Source organism: Littorina saxatilis, linkage group LG2 (genome assembly GCF_037325665.1).
Source record: "Littorina saxatilis isolate snail1 linkage group LG2, US_GU_Lsax_2.0, whole genome shotgun sequence".
Classification (NCBI taxonomy): Eukaryota; Metazoa; Mollusca; class Gastropoda; order Littorinimorpha; family Littorinidae; genus Littorina; species Littorina saxatilis.
In genome coordinates, this window is record NC_090246.1 from 65828197 (window position 1) to 65852455 (window position 24259).

At 41.9% G+C, this 24259-nt stretch overlaps 2 protein-coding genes across 4 annotated transcripts in view; one reads left to right on the plus strand and one right to left on the minus strand.

Moving 5' to 3' along the window:
- Positions 1 to 8344, minus strand: part of LOC138959551 (intraflagellar transport protein 56-like) — a 44256-nt gene extending 35912 nt beyond the window's left edge. For all 3 annotated transcript variants that reach the window (XM_070331072.1, XM_070331071.1, XM_070331074.1), the window contains exons 1-7: positions 8223 to 8344; positions 7929 to 8066; positions 5064 to 5156; positions 3054 to 3168; positions 2309 to 2504; positions 1512 to 1581; positions 1064 to 1165 (exon numbers count right to left, since the gene is read on the minus strand). In XM_070331072.1, the coding sequence (XP_070187173.1) occupies positions 1064 to 1165; positions 1512 to 1581; positions 2309 to 2504; positions 3054 to 3168; positions 5064 to 5156; positions 7929 to 8066; positions 8223 to 8225 (717 nt within the window). In that variant the 5' untranslated portion in view covers positions 8226 to 8344. The remainder of the gene's footprint in view (positions 1 to 1063; positions 1166 to 1511; positions 1582 to 2308; positions 2505 to 3053; positions 3169 to 5063; positions 5157 to 7928; positions 8067 to 8222) is intronic.
- Positions 8345 to 8587: 243 nt separating this feature from the next.
- On the plus strand, positions 8588 to 21063 carry LOC138959552 (integrator complex subunit 15-like). Its single transcript, XM_070331075.1, has 7 exons — positions 8588 to 8674; positions 15647 to 15869; positions 16090 to 16299; positions 17355 to 17523; positions 19212 to 19727; positions 20090 to 20141; positions 20868 to 21063. Exons 2-7 carry the CDS (start codon positions 15669 to 15671, stop codon positions 20941 to 20943), a joined length of 1224 nt encoding a protein of 407 aa, XP_070187176.1. The 5' UTR covers positions 8588 to 8674; positions 15647 to 15668; the 3' UTR covers positions 20944 to 21063.
- The last annotated feature ends 3196 nt before the right edge of the window (positions 21064 to 24259 follow it).

Here is a 24259-nt window from a genome sequence, read left to right on the forward strand (position 1 = left end):
GATCCATTCCCAGTAACTCTTCCTTATCTTCTCCAGTGTTTTGCGTTTATCTCCCTTCCTTCGTGTGGCGTCAATCCATATTCCCGTTACTATTTTTAGAAGGTCACTGTCCACAACGCTTTCATCCCGGCGAAGCCGGATATTCCCGTTACTATTTTTAGAAGGTCACTGTCCACAACGCTTTCATCCCGGCAAAGCCGGGTATTCCTCTACTTCTTCCCGGCAAAGCCGGGTACCCGGCAAAGCCGGGTATTCGGCTCTACTTCTTCCCGGCAAAGCCAGGTATCATTCGGCTCTACTTCTTCCCCGCAAAGCCGGGTACCCGGCGAAGCGGGTATTCATTCTAGTATAAAAATATATATATATACTAGATGATTACCCGCTTCGCCGGGAAGAAGTAGAGCCGAATACTCGTACCCGGCATCGCCGGGTGAGTGGTGCACCGTACGCCGGCTTCGCCGGGTACCCGGTTTTGCCGGGTGAGTGGCGCACCGTACGCGATTGACGCCACACGAAGGAAGGGAGATAAACGTGCAAAACACTGGAGAAGATAAGGAAGAGTTACTGGGAATGGGTGTACAGAAAAACCATAAAAACCAAAATCGGTTCAGCGCTGCGCGCTGAGAGCACGTGTTCAAAATTTTCATCGACCAGATTGTGTCCGGGGTCTACCTGAATATGCCCACCAAATTTGAAGCAGATCCATCGAGAACTTTGGCCGTGCATGGCGAATACACAAATACACAAACACACAGACACACAGACACAAGTCGTATATATATATAGATAGATATACATATATACATCTCTCTCTCTTTCTCTCTGCAGGACTACCGACCATCATGGAGTAATGGTATCACAGGTTAAAAACAAAACTCATTACTCATTTCTGTCAATACCGTGATCGAAGATATCACAATAAGAACTGCAACAATGTATTAATGCACTACAACGAATGCTCATATTTCTTTCACTTTCTATGCATGCATCCCTGAAAGTGTTTGTGGGCTTCTGTGCAGCTTTTAGCTAAGGCACAGGGTTCAAGTCATTCTGTGTAGCTTACCTCTGCAGCTTTTCCATTGTACAGTCGGAAATGATTGCAAGCCTTGAGGTTGAGAGCAACAGCACTGTCTGGGTACTGCTGAAGGTAGACTGCCAGGACTTCCTGAAACCAGAAAAAATAATGTGTTAAAAAAAATGCTATGTTAACCAATTCTGAACCAGTTCAAGGTTTCTTCTTTAAACTCTGACTGTAATATAAAATATGAACAAAGGAAATCTCTCTTCACAGTAAAGTTGACAAGTACTGACAGAAAATGTCTATGTATTCAATGGAACTAATGAAAAGGAAGGTGAACATGCACACTGATATACACAGGTAAAACGCCAATCCTTTGAAAGTGTCACACCATGCTATTTTTGTAACTCTCAGCTAAGAAATTCAATTTTCACCAACAGGAGCAGAAAGCCTTGTTTGTAAAGTTCATGAATCACTTTGCTCTACAACTTACCTGTGAAACATCATAGTAGTCCAGTTTGTAGTAGCAAAGGGCAACATACACATTCAGAGCCAGGTAGTCTCTGGAAGCAAAGGAATTTCCATGTTATTCATTCTGGAATACAATGTAGCAATAAACTTAGTCATACTAACCAGCCAGCTTGGAAGAAGTGACGGCTGATCCTCGCTGCTGTTTTGGTTGGAAAGAGATATGCACAATTTACTTAGAGCTTGTCAATCAAATTCAAGGTACCTGATACATGGATACTGTTACCAATTTTAACATCTGACTGTACAAGCTCAAGGTCTTGATTTGACGAAATGATTAACTCTAGTCACAACTGTTGAAGCAATCCAGAAAAAGACAACAACACCACTTTCATTTTCAAAATGAACTTACTGCAGTCAAGCATCGACAAAGGTTTTGCTTGTAGTTGCATGCAAGCGTTTCAAACGTTAACAACAGATACACTTGGCCACTTATCCAGTGTTGCAAAACCAAGCAAACACCCCCCCATGGGTGGCCAAATCGTCCGCCCGATCGCCAGCGGCGAGTAAAAAATCTGCCAGGCTAGTAGAAATTGCTCGGCAACTCGCCCAGCTGGTCAGTGAACATTCTGGTCCAATGCAACACTTTTGATTGTAATATCGAGTTTCAAAGCCATATAAACACGGCAGATGCAGTAACTGTGGTATGTACCAAGCCAGTGAAATTTTTTGCGGAATAGTAATGTTCTTAAAGTTACTCGCCCGGTTGGCAAGTTGAAGTTTTGAAATTTGGCCATCAATGCACCCCTCAGGCAAAACTACCTGTTATCCAAGAGGATTCTTTTGTAGATGTCGATGGCCTCCTGGTAGTGGCTGCGGAGATAATGGATGGAGGCCAGGGTCAGCTGGTCCTCAATGATGTCCTGCAAGTTCTGGTGGAAACTCATCAGCTTGCGTTCATCGCTAAACTTGTGCGACAGGTGGAAGCTCAGTCGATTTTGCAGACGCCCCTTGGGAGCTGTCAAGAGAACAAGACTGTGCCACTTCACTCATGCTGAACATATCATAATAACAGAAGACAAACTGTTAGAAACAAAATCATAGAAACGGTTTCAAACATCAATTTCTGAGGAGCAGCAAAGATCTTTTACCTGGTGCAAATTCTGCTCTGTCCTTGATTTCTTTTCACATAAATTACAGTACAAAGAACAGAGTTGGTCTTAGGGTAAGCCACTGAGGGAACAGGGTAAGGAGGGAGGGAATGGATTAAGTGGCATCAAAACCTATTCCTTTGAAGAGCATCTCCAGTAATTCTTAACCTTTAAAACGGTAGCTTTTTTAATTCTTTATCTGAGTATATTTGAACTATGAACTCTATGTTTGTGTGTGCGTGGGTGTGTGTTTTGTTGTACATTTCTGCGACATCACACGAGAAGGGGTGATTAATAAGTCTTCATTATTATTATCATTGAACAAAACTGGACATATTTGCTGTTAGTGTTACTTCATTTGTCTGCTGCTCTATGACTTGAAGTTGAAGATATATATATATGATGTGTCAACCTACATTTGCCCAGCAGACCCTCAGCCTCCTGATACATGCCAAGAAAGAAATAGCAGCATGCCAGAAACAGGAAGACATCTGGGCTGCAGGCATCTCTTTTTGACAGTCTTTCATACTCCTGCAAACAACAGAAAATTATTACGCTAAAGTATACCGTCATCATCTCAAACTCACAACTAAACTAAGCTTATGTTCAAAACTGAAACAGCCACAGAGCCATTAAAAAGGTAAATTGATATATTATCAAAACTGAAACAGCCACAATTAACAAAGGTAAGTTACTACTTGTATCAACACAATGTACGTTACACAAGATTTTCTCTCTCTCTCTCTCTCTCTCTCTCTCTCTCTCTCTCTCTCTCTCTTCTCTCTCTCTCTCTCTCTCTCTCTCTCTCTCTCTCTCTCTCTCTCTCTCTCTCTCTCTCTCTCTCTCTCTCTCTCTCTCTCTCTCTCTCTCTCTCTCTCTCTCTCTCTCTCTCTCTCTCTCTCTCTCTCTCTCTCTCTCTCTCTCTCTCTCTCTCTCTCTCTCTCTCTCTCTCTCTCTCTCTCTCTCTCTCTCTCTCTCTCTCTCTCTCTCTCTCTCTCTCTCTCTCTCTCTCTCTCTCTCTCTCTCTCTCTCTCTCTCTCTCTCTCTCTCTCTCTCTCTCTCTCTCTCTCTCTCTCTCTCTCTCTCTCTCTCTCTCTCTCTCTCTCTCTCTCTCTCTCTCTCTCTCTCTCTCTCTCTCTCTCTCTCTCTCTCTCTCTCTCTCTCTCTCTCTCTCTCTCTCTCTCTCTCTCTCTCTCTCTCTCTCTCTGATTGGTTGCTGAGCGACAAAAGTTGAACAATTCTGACACAACAAATAAGCACCATGAAAGAAATGACAAAAATAAGACTTAACACTATTGTGACTAGCACTGCCACGGCGTTTACGTCCTGCCTGCCCAAGCTTGCCACCAAGAAACTTCCCAAAAATCAGTAACTGTAAAGAAATCTGTCTAGCAAGCTTGAATTAAGTCCAATCACCACCAAATTGTGTGTACTAATTCAAAAATGGCTGCCAAGTTCAGTCGTGCTATTTATAAGTTTGTCACGCGATTTGTTTTAGCAAAGGGGGGTGAAAGGGGGGTGAAAGGGGGATAATTTGTGTTTTTTAACGTTTTTTTTGTGTGTGTTTTATTTTCTACTGCTTTTTTTAAAAGTTATTTTTTAACAGAAAGTATTATAAATAATGTTATAACCAAACAAGGTGTAAAACCTATGAATTAGCTGAAATATTGTTAACATTGTACACAGAAATAAGGAGACAGTACAAAGAAAAAAACAAGCAAATCACGCATTCACTCACAGCATCCTGACTCAAATGAAACAAAACTGTAGATCTAACACTCACCAAATGATGTCTAGGTAATCCATATTGAATATAAGTCACATTTTCACAACAAAGTACCAACTGTACACCTATGAACAATTCCAAAAGGATTTGAAGGCTCCAGCCATCCATTGTTATCAGTGCTGCCACGCCCCCATAGCTCCTGCACGATTCCGAGATACATGTTCGTCTAGCAGTATCACCGCCAACCACGTGTAGTTTGCCGACTCGTACTAGCAACAACGGGACTGTTTCTTCCTCACTTTCACTGCTTGTATCGCTTTCGTGAGGCGAAAACGATACGTCCGAATCATGCTCTACGGGATCCTCTAGGTCCAACATCCGAAGAATCTCCTCCCGAGACAAGGCTCGCCTTTGATTCATTTTTTTTCCTCAAAAACGCACACAAATCAGGCGGATTTGCAAATGGCAGAAGGGGACGCCAAGTGTATCAAGGGAAACAACTCAATTTATTTGCAAGCTTCAAAAACCGGGAAGCAATCACGAGTCGTGTACCTTGTATGTCTAATACTAAAATAGTCGCTTCCCGTCCGTGGGCGTTGCAGCGCTATTACTAATATAGTCGCATCCCGTCACGAAAGTGTTAAACAGTATTAGATTTTTAAACAACATATGAGTAATACAATTCAGCTCAAAAACGCACCTCCATAGCTCGTTTGTAATCTCCCAAATGAAAGGCACAGAACGCAATCCACATGTCAGTTTCTTCATTCCCCTTGCCACTGGCCCTGCTAAACTGCAAACAAGGAATTAAATCACATAAGACACAGAGTTTCAAAAACATAAACATGAAACTACATCACGTACAGAGTTGATTAACCTGTTGATGTCAATTTGATGACTGTACATACTAATGAACAAGAACAACTAAGAGGCAGAAGTAAAATTTAATATGTATAACTTTTGACAGTCCCCTTTCAAAGCATTATAACTATCAAAATCTTGCCCAGGAGAACACTGCCTGAATGTACCCCTAAACCCAAATGGGAGTGGCATGTCATAATGTTGAAAATGGAACGGTTCTCAGACACTTTCAGTATGACAATATATAGCTATTCTGATGGACACGTGGGGGGATTCGGGGGCTGTGATTAATTATACACGGTGGAGAACTAACGCATGTTGAGTCAGCAGGGAATGTGTTATTTTTACACCGACCCTCTCCCTTCCATTTCCCTTCCTCCCACTCTCCTTCCCCTCCTGCGTGCGTACCGCCCTAGACAGTGCCACACAGCCTACCCACAGCACAAAGACGAACGCTGTGCGAGAATAGCTCAGTATCCATGCATTCCTAGAGCTGTCTGCGATTAACCGTCCATTGGCCCACACAAACTCACTTCCTCCTAGCACACACCGGACCAGCACAACACAGAACCACACAGACACTTGTAATTGTAGTCGTTATTTCAGCACAAAACAACACTTTTCTGTGTATATTCACTTGTTGATCGCAATGTTAATATGTTTGATGGACGAAATCCGTTCAAATGAAAGAATATCGGATAGGCACTGTTCTTTGACACTGTAGTGAAAAGAGCGCATTTTCACAGACAGACAGCTTCCCAACAAAGACAAAGAGGGAAGGTTCTGGAATTTTTCTCGGCGCTGTGCAAGCCGGCGTGATCGCTGGCGCGCGCGCATGGTTAAAAATAGCTACAGCAGAGCATATTCTCAAGTTGTTGTCTCAGTGCCAAGTGAAGGGACCATGGATTGGATGGTCTCACACATCCCTTTTCCGATCATCAAAGCATAACGCTACGAAAGTTGGCCATTTTTGCCGATATCCAAACGATATCGGCAATAACAAAGACGCATGGTTCCGGTTTCTTCCACGTGTATAAAGTACACGCATACCTCGCCAGGCTTGTCTGTGGCTAGTCGACAGACGATGCAATTTGCTTTGTGTGTGTTTTTGTTGTTGCTTACTGTACATGACATACATTACGTGTAAAATCCAGTTCTTTAACTGGCAGCAAACCTTGTAAATTTCCAGAAGCTGCAATCTGAAGCGACCTATCTCTGATTTTTGCAGACGATCTCTCCAATCACCAATGTTTAACACAAAATCAGCAAACTCTCCTGTCACATAGAACGTCCATTGTGTAGTGCAATGTTGAAATGAAGTTACCGGTCTGAAACATTTCGTCGTTTCTTCTGAGACAATCCTTGTTCTCTTATCATCTACAGATTTACCGCAGTCTTCACCACGCGAATTCCCAACAGAAGTCAGACTTTCGAACATACAATCTACGTAGGCAAGCATGATACGTCATAACGTCATATGATTCCTAAGATATTGACGTAATGCTAAGCATCCGGTTATCTTGAGTTTTCTCCGTAATACATGTCCGTGGGTTTTTCAATGTTCGGTTATTTCCGTGGCTTCATGCAGAAAGGGAACCGTCGTCTGCAATCAATGACATGGACCATTCTGGTCCTTGTTGCTGACAAAAACATGATTTTAACACAGAATTTAATGTCAGAATAGCTATATAAACGCTATTGTGTTTTCATCGTAGCAATAGGGTCCGATATTTAGACTCGAACAAGTATAATGCGACTCGTCTTCGACTCGTCGGCATTATACTTGTCTCGTCTAAACATCGGGCCCTATTGCTACGCTGAAAACACAATAGCTGTTAATATTTTGATAGTGCAAACAATTGCCTTACTTTTTTTAAACAAAAAAATGGGCATACTCAAGGTACATATTGCCAGGTCCCTAGAAGTGACATCACATAAATAAATATATATATCCAGGGATGGCCAAATCCCAAAATTTTAGCGAGTAACTGCAAGAAAATCACTAGCCCGCCAGAAATGTTGCTGGCCCAGTACATACCAAAGCTGCTGCATCTGAATAAAAACTCGATATTACAACCAAAAGTATGTGCGTTTGACCAGAATTTTGACTGGCCAGCCGGGCGAGTGGCCAGGTGGTTTACAAGCCCGGCGGATTTTATACTCGCCCCTTGCGATCGGGCGGACGATTGGCCATCCCTGTATATATATATTACTCATTTACTGAGAGAAAAAAAGTAACTTTTGCGATTCATCCAGTTTGACGACGAGGCTCATAAGGGGCTTAATCCCGACATTATTTAAAAAAATGTTGCTCTTTCACTTAGGGACAGCTTTGCTGTTCAGGGCGCTATATGTTAAGTTAATTTAACAGTAGGTATAGCTTGAAGTGACCGGCACGGTTGGCCTAGTGGTAAGGCGTCCGCCCCGTGATCGGGAGGTCGTGGGTTCGAACCCCGGCCGGGTCATACCTAAGACTTTAAAATTGGCAATCTAGTGGCTGCTCCGCCTGGCGTCTGGCATTATGGGGTTAGTGCTAGGACTGGTTGGTCCGGTGTCAGAATAATGGGACTGGGTGAGACATGAAGCCTGTGCTGCGACTTCTGTCTTGTGTGTGGCGCACGTTATATGTCAAAACAAGCACCGCCCTTCGTGGTCTGCTGGGCGTTAAGCAAACAAACAAAACAAAATAGCTTGAAGTCTTTACCTCCAGCAGAGTGATAGCACCAGTATAGTCACGCGCATCCAGAAAATCTTCCACTTTCGGAAGAGCTTTCTTCTTCTTTGGATCTTTGGCTTGCGGTCCAGCGCCGGGCCCGAGGGCCGGCTTGGTGCGTGAGAGCATCTGAAAAGATGAGAACACATTATTCAGTATTTAACCAAGATTGTTTCATTTTTGTTCCACAACCGAAATTCGAACTGAAAGAAAAAACAGTCTGAGTAAGGCTTGGATTCAACAACATTAATTAAATTGAAGCAAGCTTTAAAAAGAACAATTTACCATTTTGAACGGGTTTTAATGGAGATCAATCGACGATGAATAAAACACTTTTTTAAACTGTCGAACTATTTAGAAGCGGACATCTCCGAGAGTAAGAAACTATGCGCCTTAATGCGCAGGCGTGCATTTCTGTTTCCGGCTACTGTTCTTCATAGTTTTGATTGGTCTTACCAGAAGATAGCCAATCACTAAGCTCAATACAGCAAACGTTGGGTGAGGAGGTTTACATTGACGACGATATTTTCATTAAATTGTATCTCTAAAAAAATTAAGCTAACGTTATATTTGTTCTTAGGGTGACCAAAGACACTCCTTTTTGTGGGTATTGACGAAAAAGAAAAACCTGTCTTGATTTGCATTCAGAAGGGGAACAACTCGTCTAAAACAGGAAATTGAGAAAGATAACTGCCACTGGAACAAGAGCAAAGTAGAGAGTGGTGGGAACGACCAAGGTTTGATTCGTTCATTACTTTGAGAATGGGCATATATAGAAAGATTTCTTTGTCGAACATGACTATCTCGTTAGTTTTATCTTGGTGAATCTCTGGTTTGCTTTCGTACAGCACAAATGAGGGTAGTTGCCCTGTACCAAGAAATTATGAAGAAGAAGAAGAGGACTGTTAAATTCTGCAGGAGCTAAACAAAAAAGTAATACAAGCTAGCACACATTGGCAGTGGTTGAATAGACTCCCTTGATGAAATTGATCATTCATAGGGAACTTGGAAGCTCAAATCCTAATTGGTTTGCTCGCGAAGTAATTCTCATAGTCAGTAATTGTGAGTCCCATTCATGAACATTTTATTTTTTAAGTAAAATGGGCCTGTGGAGCTAAAGACAAATACCACATTACCACAACCAGGATAAGGAATACACAGACCTGGGAACCCATACGATTTTGCCGTATTTTGTACGCATGATTGTCTAGAATACGATAAGTACGGGCAGTGGAAAACAAATACGACAAGAAAAATTCCTAGACTACTTTTCTTCACAAGCGCATCCTGAAGTCGATCCAGTATTTTGACACATGATTACAGTGTTTGACAGTAAACATTGAAAGAAGCATATGTTTTAAAATTAAATGTATTGATAAACTTAATTAACAGTGCGACGTACGCGTGTGAAGCATGTTTGAATCATGGTTGTTCCAATTTTTCTGAAAAACGCACCAACTTTGTTTGAGAATACCCCAAGTGCAAAACGGGGGTTCCCAGGTCTGAATACATGACTAAAGCTGGTATTGGTAAACAATTAACTTACAATACCATTCAATACAACTTTATTAAATTTATATATATATATATATACTAGAGGAATACCCGGCTTCGCCGGGGTGAATCGCGAGACAGAGACAGACAGCGTGGCGGTTCATCACAATCACCTCTGCAGGCGAAGTCCTGTCAAACGGGATTGAGAATTTTAGAGCTTATTTCTTAGCCCTATATTATCTGCTGTGGCTTCTCAAATGCCAGAACATACAGACAGACAAAAGCCGCTAGACCCCATCACAAACAGAACTCTATAATACATAGGTTTTTGCCTACACACACACACAAACACACACACACACAGAGAAGCCGTATATATATATGCATATCTGTATCTATAAATATATAGAGATAGGTGAGAGTGTATTTTTCGCGTGGCTATAAATTGATTCGACCTTTTCACTTTGACAGTAAGAACAACTTACGGGTGCAAGGGAAGCGTTCTGGACAGCGCAGTGACATTCTAAAAATAGTCACTCTCAGAAACGGGAATTTGGGGTGAACGGCGCGACAGAGACAGACAGCGTGGCGGTTCACCACAATCACCTTTGAAAGGCGAAGTCCTGTCAAACGGGATTGAGAATTTTAGAGCTTATTTCTTAGCCCTATATTATCTGCTGTGGCTTCTCACATGCCAGAACATGCAGACAGACAAAAGCCGCTAGACCCCATCACAAACAGAACTCTATAATACATAGGTTTTTGCCTACACACACACACAAACACACACACACACAGAGAAGCCGTATATATATATGCATATCTGTATCTATAAATATATAGAGATAGGTGAGAGTGTATTTTTCGCGTGGCTATAAATTGATTCGACCTTTTCACTTTGACAGTAAGAACAACTTACGGGTGCAAGGGAAGCGTTCTGGACAGCGCAGTGACATTCTAAAAATAAATAGTAACTTACAACTGAACGGGAAAGCCACACGAAGGAAGGGAGATAAACGCCAAACACTGGAGAAGATAAGGAAGAGTTACTTATAATGGTGAAATGAACACAAAAACGAACATGAGTTTAGCGCTGCGCGCTGAGAGCACGTGTTGAAATATCTCATCGATGATATTGTGTCCGGGGTGTAGCTGAATACGGTGTCCAAATTTGAAAAAGAACCACCGAGAACTTTGGCGTTGTGATGTGGTGTAGCGGCTATGGTGTGTCGGTATGGGGGCCCGGGTAAGCTGAGGTGGAACCAAAATAGCTGAGGTGGAACCAAAATCGGTTCCGCGCAGCGCGCTGAGAGCACGTGTTGAAATATCTCATCGACCAGGTTGTGTCCAGGGTGTACCTGAATATGATCACCAAATTTGAAACAGATCCATCGAGAACCTTGGCCGCGCATCGCGCACAGACACACAGACACACAGACACACAGACACACACACACACAGACACTAGTCGTATATATATATAGATACAGTACATACAGAAATACCAAAAATAGGCTTGCTGTACACAAAATTACACAGTAAAAAACAAACTACATCATCTAAAAATCAGAGCTTAGCACTCACAGTCACACATCTTCACTCTAAAAATCTTATTAGAATATCACACATCTTATCAGAATATCACTCACTTAAGTGAAAGGGTGGCCGAGTGGTAAGTGCACTTGCCTCGGAAGCGAGACTGAGGTTGCGAGTTCGACCCTGGGGCGGGGCGTAAGCAATTTTCTTCCCCCTTTCCTAGACCAGGTGGTGGGTTCAAGTGCTAGTCTTTCGAACAAAAAAGCGAGGTCCCTTCGTGTACACTACATTGGGGTGTGCACGTTAAAGATCCCACGATTGACAAAAGGGTCTTTCCTGGCAAAATTGTATAGGCATAGATACAAAATGTCCACCAAATACCCGTGTGACTTGGAATAATAGGCCGTGAAAAGTAAATATTCGCCGTAATGGCTTGAGATTTACTGGCCGATGTGAATGCGTGATATATTGTGTAAAAAATTCCATCTCACACGGCAGAAATTAATATGTAAAGCGCTTAGAGAACGTCAAGCGCTATATAAATCTCCCATATAAATAAATAAATAAGTTAAAATCTTGACCAGATTTTATTTTTATTTTTGCAATCAAGCCAATAATCCCCTGCTACAAGTACAAGTTTTTGTATTTGAGTTATACTATAGTGGTGCCTGTAATGTTTGTTTTTAAACATGGTCTTTGATGTTTTTAAAAAAAACTTTTCTTTTCTCTTTTTACATTTAGTCAAGTTTTGACTAAATGTTTTAACATAGAGGGGGAATCAAGACGAGGGTCGTGGTGTGTGTGTGTGTGTGCGTGTGTGTGTGTAGAGCGATTGAGAGTAAACTACTGGACCGATCTTTATGAAATTTGACATGAGAGTTCCTGGGTATGATATCCCCGGACGTTGTTTTTTTTTCGATAAATGTCTTTGATGACGTCATATCCGGCTTTTTGTAAAAGTTGAGGCGGCACTGTCACACCCTCATTTTTCAATCAAATTGATTGAAATTTTGGCCAAGCAATCTTCGACGAAGCCCGGACTTCGGTATTGCATTTCAGCTTGGTGGCTTAAAACATAATTAATGAATTTGGTCATTAAAGGCACAGTAAGCCTCCCGTAAACCATCACAGATACGGTCAGGCTTTTACACACAGTACAAACACCCTTTCATTTAACCTCTTCACTGCCACAGTATAACAGCATTTTGGTATTGCTGTGTGCCAGGGCAAAATTTCGCTTTCTTCGGTAGGTTCACAAATCTGTTCACTGCTCGATCATTTATTGAGATATCTCTTAGATCTTTGGCATGTGTTTTGCTTATACCCTTGGCTATTATAGGATGACATGATCATTGGACTTTGTTTGTGATTGTTATAGTAAAAATTGATATAATGACCATTTTCGTCAAAAATTACAGTTTCCGGACTTACACACACACAGTGACACACATTGCAGCACGTAAAACCACACAAAACACTGCTAAAACTGGTGTCAAACATCATGTACTCACATTACAGCCCATAAAAGTATTCTTCTGTGTGGTAATCCATAAATCACTTCTTGTAGAGCTTCCAGAACACTGTATCGCTTGAAAACAGGTCTACGAGTTGAGGTCCGACTTTCGGCCGCCATTGTGAATGGCGAGAATGCTAACACAGTTTTCAACACGTGGTAGCAACTTTAGTAACTTATCCGAACGGTCTATGGGAAAGAACTGTGTTTAGAACCCCTACAAGTACTTGGACAGTGGTTACCTCCCATTTAGTTTTCAGAAATGTCCTGAAATGTTGGTGACACAAATCCCACGTATGAGATACGGTTATGGGCGTACGACAAACCAAAAATGACCACGTATTACATACGGGGTGGGCAGTGAAGGGGTTAAACACTCACCGATTGAGAACATCCTAGGTGCCCTCCGTAAAGAGCGAACAATTTTCAAAGATTTTTTTTTGCGTGGTTTATTTTACCCCTGAGCCATCGTGAACCCGTGGGATCCAGTTTCCCTTTTTCACAATGCAGTCGTCAGTTAGTCATTTGAATGCGACTCGATGTGAGCTTATCTACAATAGCACGTTTTTATGCACGAAACAAACGGCTATGGTTCACAAGAACTCTAGCGATGGCTTTTGACTGTTGAGAGGAACGGCGATATGCATAAACCGTCATCAGCTACGACCCTTGCGTGACCGTGCTTCCGGGCTTTTCTTTTTTCAAACTTTCACAACTTCGAATTGTACTGATCTTGTCTTGATGAAAAAAGAATTCTTTTATGATTAAAGAATGTTTGTGTAACAAGCTGTCAATTTATTATTTAGATTTTAAAAGTTAGGTCTGGCGCAAAAACGCACCACGGTCCAAAAACATTCTGATAATCATCAATCCACGGCTATGGCCAGTTTACATCGATAGAATGAGACCCGAAGGGAAGTAACTCATTTTTGACCTGAGTTCAGGATGGGTCCAAAAAGTGTTCGAGACAATCTGCAAAATTAATTCTTTAAAAATTGCTCGCTCTTTACGTAGGGCACCTAGGATGTTCCCGTTTGGTGAGCGTTCAAATGGAAGGGTGTTTGTACTGTGTGTAAAAGCCTGACAGTATCTGTGATGGTTTAAGGGAGGCTTACTGTCAGGGCGTGATTTCCGGTATTGAATATTCATAAGAGCACCAAAACGAGGCGCCATTGTTGTGGAGGACCAAGTCCACGAAAATAAATTCTTTGAAAATTTCTCATGCTCGACAGAAAGCAGCCAGGATGTTCCCGTTCGGTGAGCGTTCAAATGGAAGTATGCTTGTACTGTACGTAGACGCTCGGGGAGCTCTGTGATGGTTTACGGGAGGCTTACTGTGCCTTTAAAAATCTGAAAATTGTAAAAAAAAAAATTTTTATAAAACGATCCAAATTTACGTTCATTTTATTCTTCATCATTTTCTGATTCCAAAAACATATAAATCTATATATATATACGACTTGTGTCTGTCTGTCTGTCTGTCTGTGTGTGTGTGTGTGTCCGCGATGCACGGCCAAAGTTCTCGGTGGATCTTTTTCAAATTTGGAGTCCGTATTCAGCTACACCCCGGACACAACCTCATCGATGAGATATTTCAACACGTGCTCTCAGCGCGCAGCGCTGTGCGCGCTGAACCGATTTTTTGTTTGTTTTTGTTTTTGTTTTTTTGGTCGGGATCCACTACCAGTAACTCTTCCTTATCTTCTCCAGTGTTTTCAGCCGCGATTATCTCCCTTCCTCCGTGTGGCGTCAATCCATATTCCCGTTACTACGTTACTATTTTAAGAAAGTCACTGCACGTTACTATTTTTAGAAGGTCTCCAGTGTTTTGCGCGTTTATCTCCTTTCCTTCGTGCGCCGGCAAAGCCGGCGTACACCCGGCAAAGCCAGGTCCCAGGCTCAGCTAGCCTGGTATTCGGCTCTACTTCTTCCCGGCGAAGCCGGTACCCGGCGAAGCGGGTAATCATCTAGTATGTTATATTTGGATTAAAAACAAGCTCTGAAAATTAAAACAAATTAAAATTATGATCAAAATTAAATTTTCGAAATCAATTTAAAAACACTTACATCTTATTCCTTGTTGGTTCCTGATTCCAAAAACATATAGATATCATATGTTTGGATTAAAAACACGCTCAGAAAGTTAAAACGAAGAGAGGTACAGTAAAGCGTGCTATGAAGCACAGCGCAACCGCTACCGCGCCAAACAGGCTCGTCACTTTCACTGCCTTTTGCACTAGCGGCGGACTACGTTCCATTTCATTCTGTGAGTTCCACAGCTTGACTAAATGTAGTAATTTCGCCTTACACGACTTGTTACATTTAGTCTTGACTAAATGTTTTAACATAGACAGGGAATTGAGATGAGGGTCGTGGTGTGTGTGTGTGTGTGTATGTATGTGTAGAGCGCTTCAAAGAAAACTACTGGACCGATCTTCATGAAATTTCACATGATAGTTCCTGGGTATGATATCCCCAGACCATTTTTTCTTTTATTCGATAAATGTCTGATGACGTCATATCCGGCTTTTTGTAAAAGTTGAGGCGGCACTGTCACGCCTTCATTTTTCAAGGAAATTGATTAACATTTTGGTCAAGCAATCTTCGACGCAGGCCGGACTTTGGTATTGCATTTCAGCTTGGAGGCTTAAAAATTAATTAATGAGTGTGGTCATTACAAATTTGAAAATTGTAATTAAAATTATTCTTTTATAAAACGATCCAAAATAATTTAATCTTATTCTTCATCATTTTCTGATTCCAAAAACATATAAATATGTTATATTTGGATTAAAAAACAAGCTCAGAAAATTACAAATATGAAAACTATGATTAAAATTAAATTTTCGAAATCGATTCAACAATTTCATCTTCTTCCTTGTTGGTTCCTGATTCTAAAAACAAATAGATATATATGTTATGTTTGGATTAAAAACAAGCTCAGAAAGTTAAAAAGAATAAAGATACAGAAAAGCATGTTATCCTGCTCAGCGCAACCACTACCGCCCTATTTTGGCTTGTCAATTTCACTGCCTTTGCCATGGGAGTATTCATTCTGTGAGTTCGACAGCTTGACTAAATGTTGTATTTTTGCCTTACGCGACTTGTTTTCAGTTGCAGTAGATCTCAATCTGTTTATCAACTAAAGGATTTTTTTTTTCTCCAGTTTCCCATGTGTTCTGTGGACCATGTCTTCTGTTCAAAACATGATGAAGCGCTTACAGCGAATGGAGTTTCCAGAGTCTACCAGAGAAGCTCTGCGATACATTGTGTCAACCTTTGCATCTCAGGATGGACCAGCAATACCTGGACTCAATGAGGGTCCAGAGGCAGTTGTGGGAGAAATCTGCCAGGCTTTTGTTTTGTTCAAAACCAAACGTGGAATAAAGGTAACATTTTGATTAGAAGAGAAGGAACTAGAGTTTAGGCTCAGTGTTTGTGTGTGTGTGTGTGTGTGTGTGTGTGAATTATATTTGAATCTTTCACCCCAAAACCTATTCAAGCATGATACATCTCCAAAACAGCAATTTTATTCCCCTTCCACTCGTAGCTATCTTAATTGATTTTGTTTGATGGTTTGTTTTTCGTTGATTTTTTTCTCCATTTTAGGTTTTAAGTGCTCTTCACGAACTTCAATTACTGGAGCTGCTATGTGGGTGTTTCAAGGCAGCGTCGGAGAAGTATAAGTACCGCATCTTTCAGCTGATGTTCGGCAACAGGGGAGACGAGCATGCCAACACTCTTCTCACCAAACTGGTGTCCATGGCCCTGTCTGTCAGCTGCACCTCTGTGCTGGACTGTGCTGCCATCTGGATGCAGGTATTGAGTTTGTGTGTGAGGGAAGTTAGTGTAAGAAAAAGGAATGGACGGATGACTCTGTAAGAGGGCATTACTCCCCACAGACGCTCCTACCTGGAGGGTCTTCCGACCCACAACTTTGGAACTTTAGAGGGTTTGAAGACCAGGAGGGCACATTCCTCACCAACATGTGCCTATGTCAACGTAATTCTGAGTTTTTCCATTTCTCTGAGCCTTTCACAAAAACCTTGTTAAATTGCTTCAATGAATTCCATAAATTTGCTTCGGTAAAGATCTTGGAGAACAGTTTCTGAAAACAGTACAAACGGTATGCATGATAATTGATATGTAGGGCATCCAGGGACCCGCTCTTTTCAGGTTTAGTCAATTACGGGACCCCCCTTTATGAATTTCTGTATGTTTTTGTAGTTTTTTGGCTTCTACTTCTAGTGCAAACAGGATTCAGGGATGCACAGTTTGGGGAGCCCTGTGAGAGGCTTCCTTGTTGATAGATAGAGCAATGATAACAAAATTAGGTATGAACAAATATCCAAGTATTCCCACTACAGCCCTTAACACAGGACACACACATAGCACAGACACATGCACACACTTGCACACCAGTCTCATTAAGTCATAGTTAAGATAATTGCGTTTTTCATTTTTATTTCCTTGTCGACTGGCGCAGTGGTTTAGTGGATAAGACATCGGACATAAGATCCTGTAACCCATGTCAAAGTTCGGTGGGTTGTAGAAACACCAAAATACCCAACTGAAAGCGGTGTACCTGACTGGTGGGGTAAAAATGGTCATACACGTAAAAGCCCACTCGTGTAAAAACATGAGTGAACTTCGGAGTTTCAGCCCATGAACGAAGAAGGGAAGAAGAATGTCCTTGCCATTTCTGAGAGAATTGTGTTTTGAAATAACGAAATTATATTTTCATGTTTATCAGCTTGCCTATTTGATGAATTGTATCGACCATTTTCAGCTTACCCTAAATGACTGTTAATTACCAAAATTCATTATCGTTATCTTCCTAACCTGGCAAACACAAGTTTTGTGTGCGTACACAGGAGCGCAGCTGCCACAGTTCTGACTCCTTGTTACTTACAAGTCGACTGGTAGAGGACTACTGCCTGCTGTTTCCTGACCCATGCAACGTCTTTCACCGTCTTCCGTCCATCTCACCGCTCTTCGTCTGTAACTTCACCACGGCTGTCACTGCCCTCTTCACTTTTAACTGTGAGTCTGAAGTGCCAGGAGTGATTGTTTGCATGAACAAAAGTGCCCACTTCTTGTTATAGTTTTGTTAATTTCGTAAATGAACAAAGCTATTAAAAGTTCTCCAACTGATTTAGCTGTACTTATCGGCACCTGTATTCAGCAAAGCCTGTTTAGATGTAAATACATAACCACACTCAATATAAACATAGCTTGTTGTGTGGTCCCAAGTGATTCTGCCTATCCTCACTTTTATCAATCTTTAAGTGTACGTTTTATTTGATTCATGTCTCTGATAGGTTAGTGACCTGTGAGGAAGTTAAGCCTTTAGTTCCATAGCTGTACTTGATTTTTGAGATGCTGACTCACCTGGTTTATAATAGTCAATTCCGGTTAATCGGCCATCCGGATAATCGGCCAATTCCAGATAATCAGCCAATTTTCCCAGGGACCGAATCTTTTCTTCATAGTTATGTGTTAAAATGTTCAGTTAATCGGCCACCACAAAAACTTTGCACATAGGCTAAACGGCCACCTCACACTTTTCACATTTTTGTGAGTGGTTCAATGATCATTACTCACATGACAGCACAAAGGGCCCTCCGTCTGATTGGTAGGCACATTCTCCTTCTCGTTGACAACTGCACACCGCATGTGGTAAGAATCAAGCTGAATAACGTCCAGCTTGAGTTCCTTCCCCCAACACAACCAGCATCTTACAGCCAATGGATCAGGGTGTCATCAAGAATCTCAAAACGCTGTACAGGAAGGAATTGATCGAGATGACCCTAAACCACATAGAAAAAGGACTTCTGGAAACCAACGCCACAGCCTGTGACGTCAGTTCAAAGATCAACGTTCTTGATGCGATCATGTTTGTCTCCAGAAGCTGGCGAGCGGTAAAACCGTCTACTGTTAGCGGATGTTTTAAGAAAGGTGGATTCATTCGTCCTGGCCGACCCCCTCTCATGGACTGTGATACAGAAGACCCCGAGGATTTTTCATTGCCAGAAGAAATCGTCAACGGGGAGGTCTTCAACGATATAGACGACAACATCGTCTGTGTGGAAGGCGAGTTGACTGAGGAAGACATCGTGGAACGCATCTGTGAAAAAAGACCAAGACTAGAAGAAACAGAAACAGAGGAGTCTGATGAAGAACCAGATCAACCACCCATCACATCAGTGGCTGCCAAAAACGCGCTTGAAGTCCTGAGCGTCTATGCCCTGGAAAATGCCTTCGGGGAAGAAGAACTGCATTGCCTGGACGTTGTCTGTGCTGCAGTGAGGAAACGTGCCAGTGCCAAACAGAAGGAGACGACACTGGACACATTCTTTGGAGACATGTAGAGCACGTATGCCAATGCACGAAACTTCCGCTTTCCGCTACCATAAGTAACTTCCAACATCCAACTTTTTTGTTCTGAGGAACTTCCCGATGCGATGTTCGGATAATCGGCCACTTCGGATAATCGGCCATAATTCAGTCAGTCCCAAAAGTGGCCGATTAACCGGAGTCGACTGTAGATGCAAATACTTATATTCAGCAAGTTACAAAACTGCAGCAGAGATGGCAAGATACTCTCTCTCTCTCTCTCTCTCGCTCTCTTTTCAGGCTCCCAAAACCCCACCCGCTTTCCTACCCAGTTCCATATTTGTGCTTTCTCCTTTATTATCCACGATATTCACCTGTAAACGTTTCATCCACAGCACAAGAGTCTGTACCACCCTTCAGCCTGCTAGAGCACGTCACGTCCTGGGTGACCTCGGACTGCACACTGTGCTGCGAGTCTATCCGCCAAGTGGGCATCCACGGCACTTGCTCCTCCCCCATCCCCGGCCTCATGTCCTGGTGCGTGCTGGGCCCCGTAGTCTGCACCCACCTCCTCAACAGAATGCCGCCGAAAGAGAAAGCCAGCAACAAGGGCGGCAAAGTCTGCAGAGCTTCTTTGACGAAGACCTTGTCCATCCTGTCCAAGCTTCACCTGGGCGTTCTGCAGAGTCTGGACTTTTGTCGCTCATCTTCGCTGTCGCAGTGCCTTCTGAACGTGACGGACGCTATGCATCTGGTGACGCAGCTGTCGGAACTGTTGCAGCATGTGAGGGGGGAGGGGGGTGCGTTAGGTGTCGGGGAGGAGGTGGAGGGTGTGGTTGACATGGCGATGGAGAGGCTGGCCCAGGTGCTACAGGTGGCGAAGATGGCTGGATGTCTTATGGTGCAGAGAGGTAAGGACTGCGTGTGTGTGTCCTCCTGTGTGTATGTGTGTGCTTCTGTGTGTGTGTGTGTGTGTGCCTTTGTGTGCGTGTGCCTCCCTGTGTGTTCGTGAGTGTGTGTTCGCCCCTGTGTTGGCACACCTGTTTCTGCGCGTATATCTCTGTACTCTGTGTACTAGGGGCTGTTGGTGTAAATGGTTGTCCTTATCTATTTAGTATGGTTAGCAAACATCAAGTCACAGAATATAATGTCATGTCCATTGATGAAGTTTCAGACTGTCTTGGTGTGTAACCTGAAATCTAGCTCATGGATTTTTTCACTTTATTTTGATTTAGAGTTTTGTTTTGGTTCCTTATGATTCTTTTTCTTTCAGGTTCAATGTCAGAACTAGCAAGTATGGCTGTGAAGCATTTACCAAACAACAGGTATGAGAATCTTTTTTCTGTCTGTCTTGCTGTCTGTCTCTCCCTCCTTCTGTCGCTCTTCCTTTGCATCACCTCTTTCCATGCTGTTATTCTTATTTAAAAGCTGTGATATTCAGGTTCAACAACAACTAGCAGAAGATAAAAACATGTTTTGCTTTGGAGTTGATTAGATTTAAACTAGGATTCTGTGATTTGTTTGGTGAGTTGGTTGTTTTAAATCAGTGAGTTTAGAAACTGGAAAAAAGGATAACTAGATGAACACTTCCGCGGGATAGTACTCCCTTGAAGTCCTGTTTTTCCCTCCTGACAAAAAAATAAAGAAGTCAAACCCACAATGTTTTTTTTTACTGAATGTATCAATATTGTGCAAGTCTTTCGACTAAAGAAAATTGGTAATAAATGGACAACACAGCTTCAGTTGTTTTTGTATTCAGTAATTTTAGGGATAATGCACACACACATACACTACCACCCTCGTCTCAATTCCTGGTCTATCTGAAAAAAATGTATTCAAAACTTGACTAGATGTTAGAACAACTCCAGAAACAGCACCTCCCTACAAAGTACAATCTGAAGGAAAATTTTTTGGAAATCAAGGCGACAACAACGGAGGCAGGAGTAAAGCAGTTTTTCATCTTTGTTACCATCTTTAAGTAAACTGGCAGTTATAATACCTTTCATGTTTTATCTTTCAGTTCGATTGAATAGCGTTTCTTCCTTTTGCAGATTGCTGAATATGGTGGTTGCTGTACCTACACACAGACAACAGTCTTTGAGACATATCCCCATGGAAACGAGCTGATGACTGGCTGAAGAATCAACACCATCAGTGCCAATTCCTGGATTATATGCACATTCAAGCCTGAACCATTTGAATGCGTATAAGAAAGTAAAGTGGAACCTCCCTTTTCTTACCTTTAGGTATCTGAATAAATCCAAAAACAAAGAGACTGCCAACGTTCCACAATTCAGAATCAAAAAACAAGAAAGGTAGGTTGTTGGAACGTTTGTTATGGACAAAACAATAAATTCACTTTTATAGTGAATGTATTGTTTTGTCAATAACAAACTTTCCAACAACCTACCTTTCTTGTTTTTTGATTTCAAGTATCTGAGAAAATCAGGTCTACAAAAGGAGGGAGTCTTCAAATTTGAGAAACACTTACAGAGATTATAAACAGAAAATCTTCAATAGAAAGTGGGGAATCTTTAATTGAGACTGACTTAAAAGGGAGGTTCCACTGTAACAAAAGTGGCATGCGGTAAGAAAGGTTTGGATGAGCAGAAAGAGACAAAAGAGGCAGATCCCAGATGTTAGATCAAAAAGTACCTCTGCCATGCTACGTCATTTTGACCCGTATGTCGACAAGAAGCCATTTCAGGACAGTTTTGGTTCTAAAACAAGGATTTTTTAACAACAAAAAATTGTCTCTTCAAAAGGGTGAATCATTTTGATGAAGTGTTTGTGTGTGCGCGAGGGTGGGTGTGTGTATGTGTGCGTGTGAGAGAGAAAAGGAGAGGGAGATCTATATATAGCAGATATTCACAGAGAGAGAGGTATGCTTGAGAGTGAGACTTCAGGTAACATTAAGATGCTCTGAGTATTCAGTTACAACGTATGTGTAGGTGATTGAAGTAGACTTCCACATAATACGTTATGACCAAAAATTCAAAAACAAACACTTAAATGTTGAATCTCATGTCTGAAATCTAAAAATTTTGAATTAAAAAAACAAAAACTAATAATTTGAAATGATAGCAGTTGTGTGAAATGAGAGCATGCAAGTGTGTGTGTGTGTCTGAATGAGATTTGTTGCCGTTCAGTAATTGCACATGTATGCATTATCTCTCTCCACCTCTCTCTCTCTCTCTCTCTCTCTCTCTCTCTCTCTCTCTCTCTCTCTCTCTCTCTCTCTCTCTCTCTCTCTCTCTCTCTCTCTCTCTCTCTCTGAAGTTTTCTGACCTCCTTTTGTTGGTAAACTTTTTAACTTTTTAATTTTTCAATTTTATCATTGTGTGTCTGTGCGTCCCAAGGACAGATTGTAAGAAAAGGCGTAGCCTTAAATCTTAATCCTTGTTAAATAAAGTTCAATTTAATTCAATTCTCTCTCACACACACACACACACACACACACACACACACAGGAAAAAGGGGAAAAAACAGGAATGCAGGAAGCCAAAGAAAACTGAGCACCTCAATCTCGACAGACTGATCTCTCTGGTAAACAAATAGATAAAAGCAGTATGCATGAATAATGTGTTTGGTTAGCAAGCAAATTGATACATTCGGTTTAAACTGTAATGACTCATGTGTCCGGCAAGTTGACAAACCAGAATGCTTTGAGTTAACAAATAACGCGTAAGGCAAAGAAACGGACCAAAGCAATGGCATATGTCCGGCAAATACACATAAGAACAAAAAGCCTCATGTGAATTACTCAGAACATGCATGACAAACAAACCGAGAAGTCCAATTCGCAGTGATTAATGTGCCGTAACTTTTCGTGAAGACATATCAATTAGGTCTTCATAAAGACTACTACATTTCATAGCAAACCCTTCCCTCTATCAAGCCTCACCCACTACCCCCGGGGTTACCAGGTTATAAATTATAATACAACATGATATTCAGCGGACACCCGTTGTTTGCACGTGTGAAATAATGCCTTGGAAAGGAATTTACTGTTGAACAAGTGATACTGCTGGTTGTGATGAGGCATTGCCGACGAGTGTACTTCTGCTCTTTGTTAGCAGTCATACTGATGAAGAAATAATTAGTATCCAAGCCGCAAACATTATTTCACTCACCAAGTCATAGAGGTTTGATTGTCTTGAATCGATTTTGACAGGAATAAAGAGCAAAAGAAACACGGTTTGTTTTAAATAAAGGGGAAACTTGAAGTACCGTAGGGTCTCAAATACCGGCACGGTTGGCCTAGTGGTAAGGCGTCCGCCCCGTGATCGGGAGGTCGTGGCCGGGTTCGAACCCCGGCCGGGTCATACCTAAGACTTTAAAATTGGCAATCTAGTGGCTGCTCCGCCTGGCGTCTGGCATTATGGGGTTAGTGCTAGGACTGGTTGGTCCGGTGTCAGAATAATGTGACTGGGTGAGACATCAGTGAAGCCTGTGCTGCGACTTCTGTCTTGTGTGTGGCGCACGTTATATGTCAAAGCAGCACCGCCCCGATATGGCCCTTCGTGGTCGGCTGCGCGTTAAGCAAACAAACAAACAAACAAAGGGTCTCAAATGAGCTATGCATGTAAATACAGCTTGCAGGCAAATAGATAGATAATCACAGCCTGTTGTGAAGAGCGTGTGTTTGAAAATAAGCAATCAAAAAGGAACGTACAGTGCAAAAAGTGAGTAATAAATAAACAGACAGAACCTGCCGTTAGAGAATAATACGTCTGAAAAATAAGCAGCTAACTGTGCATCCTGCAGCAAAGAGTGTGTCTGGCAAAGAAATAAATAAAAGCATGCAGTCTGTGCCCGGGAGTGAAGAAACGATAAGAGCAGGCAGTAGTGAATACTGGGACTGTTAAACCCCAGCACGTAAAAGCAGCCTCCAGAAAGATGACGTGTCTGGCAAAAAGGGAAATAAACAACAACTGTCTGCTGTTAAATTATCCTCAAACACTGGAGCTGAAAGTGTTTGTTTTTTAAACACACAAAAAAGGTAGATTGCTAGAGAACCAGCTAATAGTACCACCAAAAGCAACTAGGCAAGCGCGTTTGGGCGCAGATCATTCTGTTCGACGAGGCTTGGTTATGTAAAAACCATTTAAACAGAAAGAAAGGCCATTGAATACCTTACCGTAGCCATCAAACGGCCTGATTTACACGAGGTAGTGTCTTTACAATGGAACGGATACCTCAGACACTTCCGAAAAACGATTTCACAAAGTTGCTTAGTTCCTAACACTAACAACAAACAGCCTGATTAACACGATGTAGTGTCTTTACAATGGAACGGATATTTTAGACACCCTTCAGTGAAATCCGATTTAACAAAATAAACTAAGTTCCCCTCGATAAAATTGAACAACTTTTGCATTTCAATGAAAAGAACAATTAATGCTGTGTCCAAATCAGTCTATTCTGTTCACATATCCTGTCT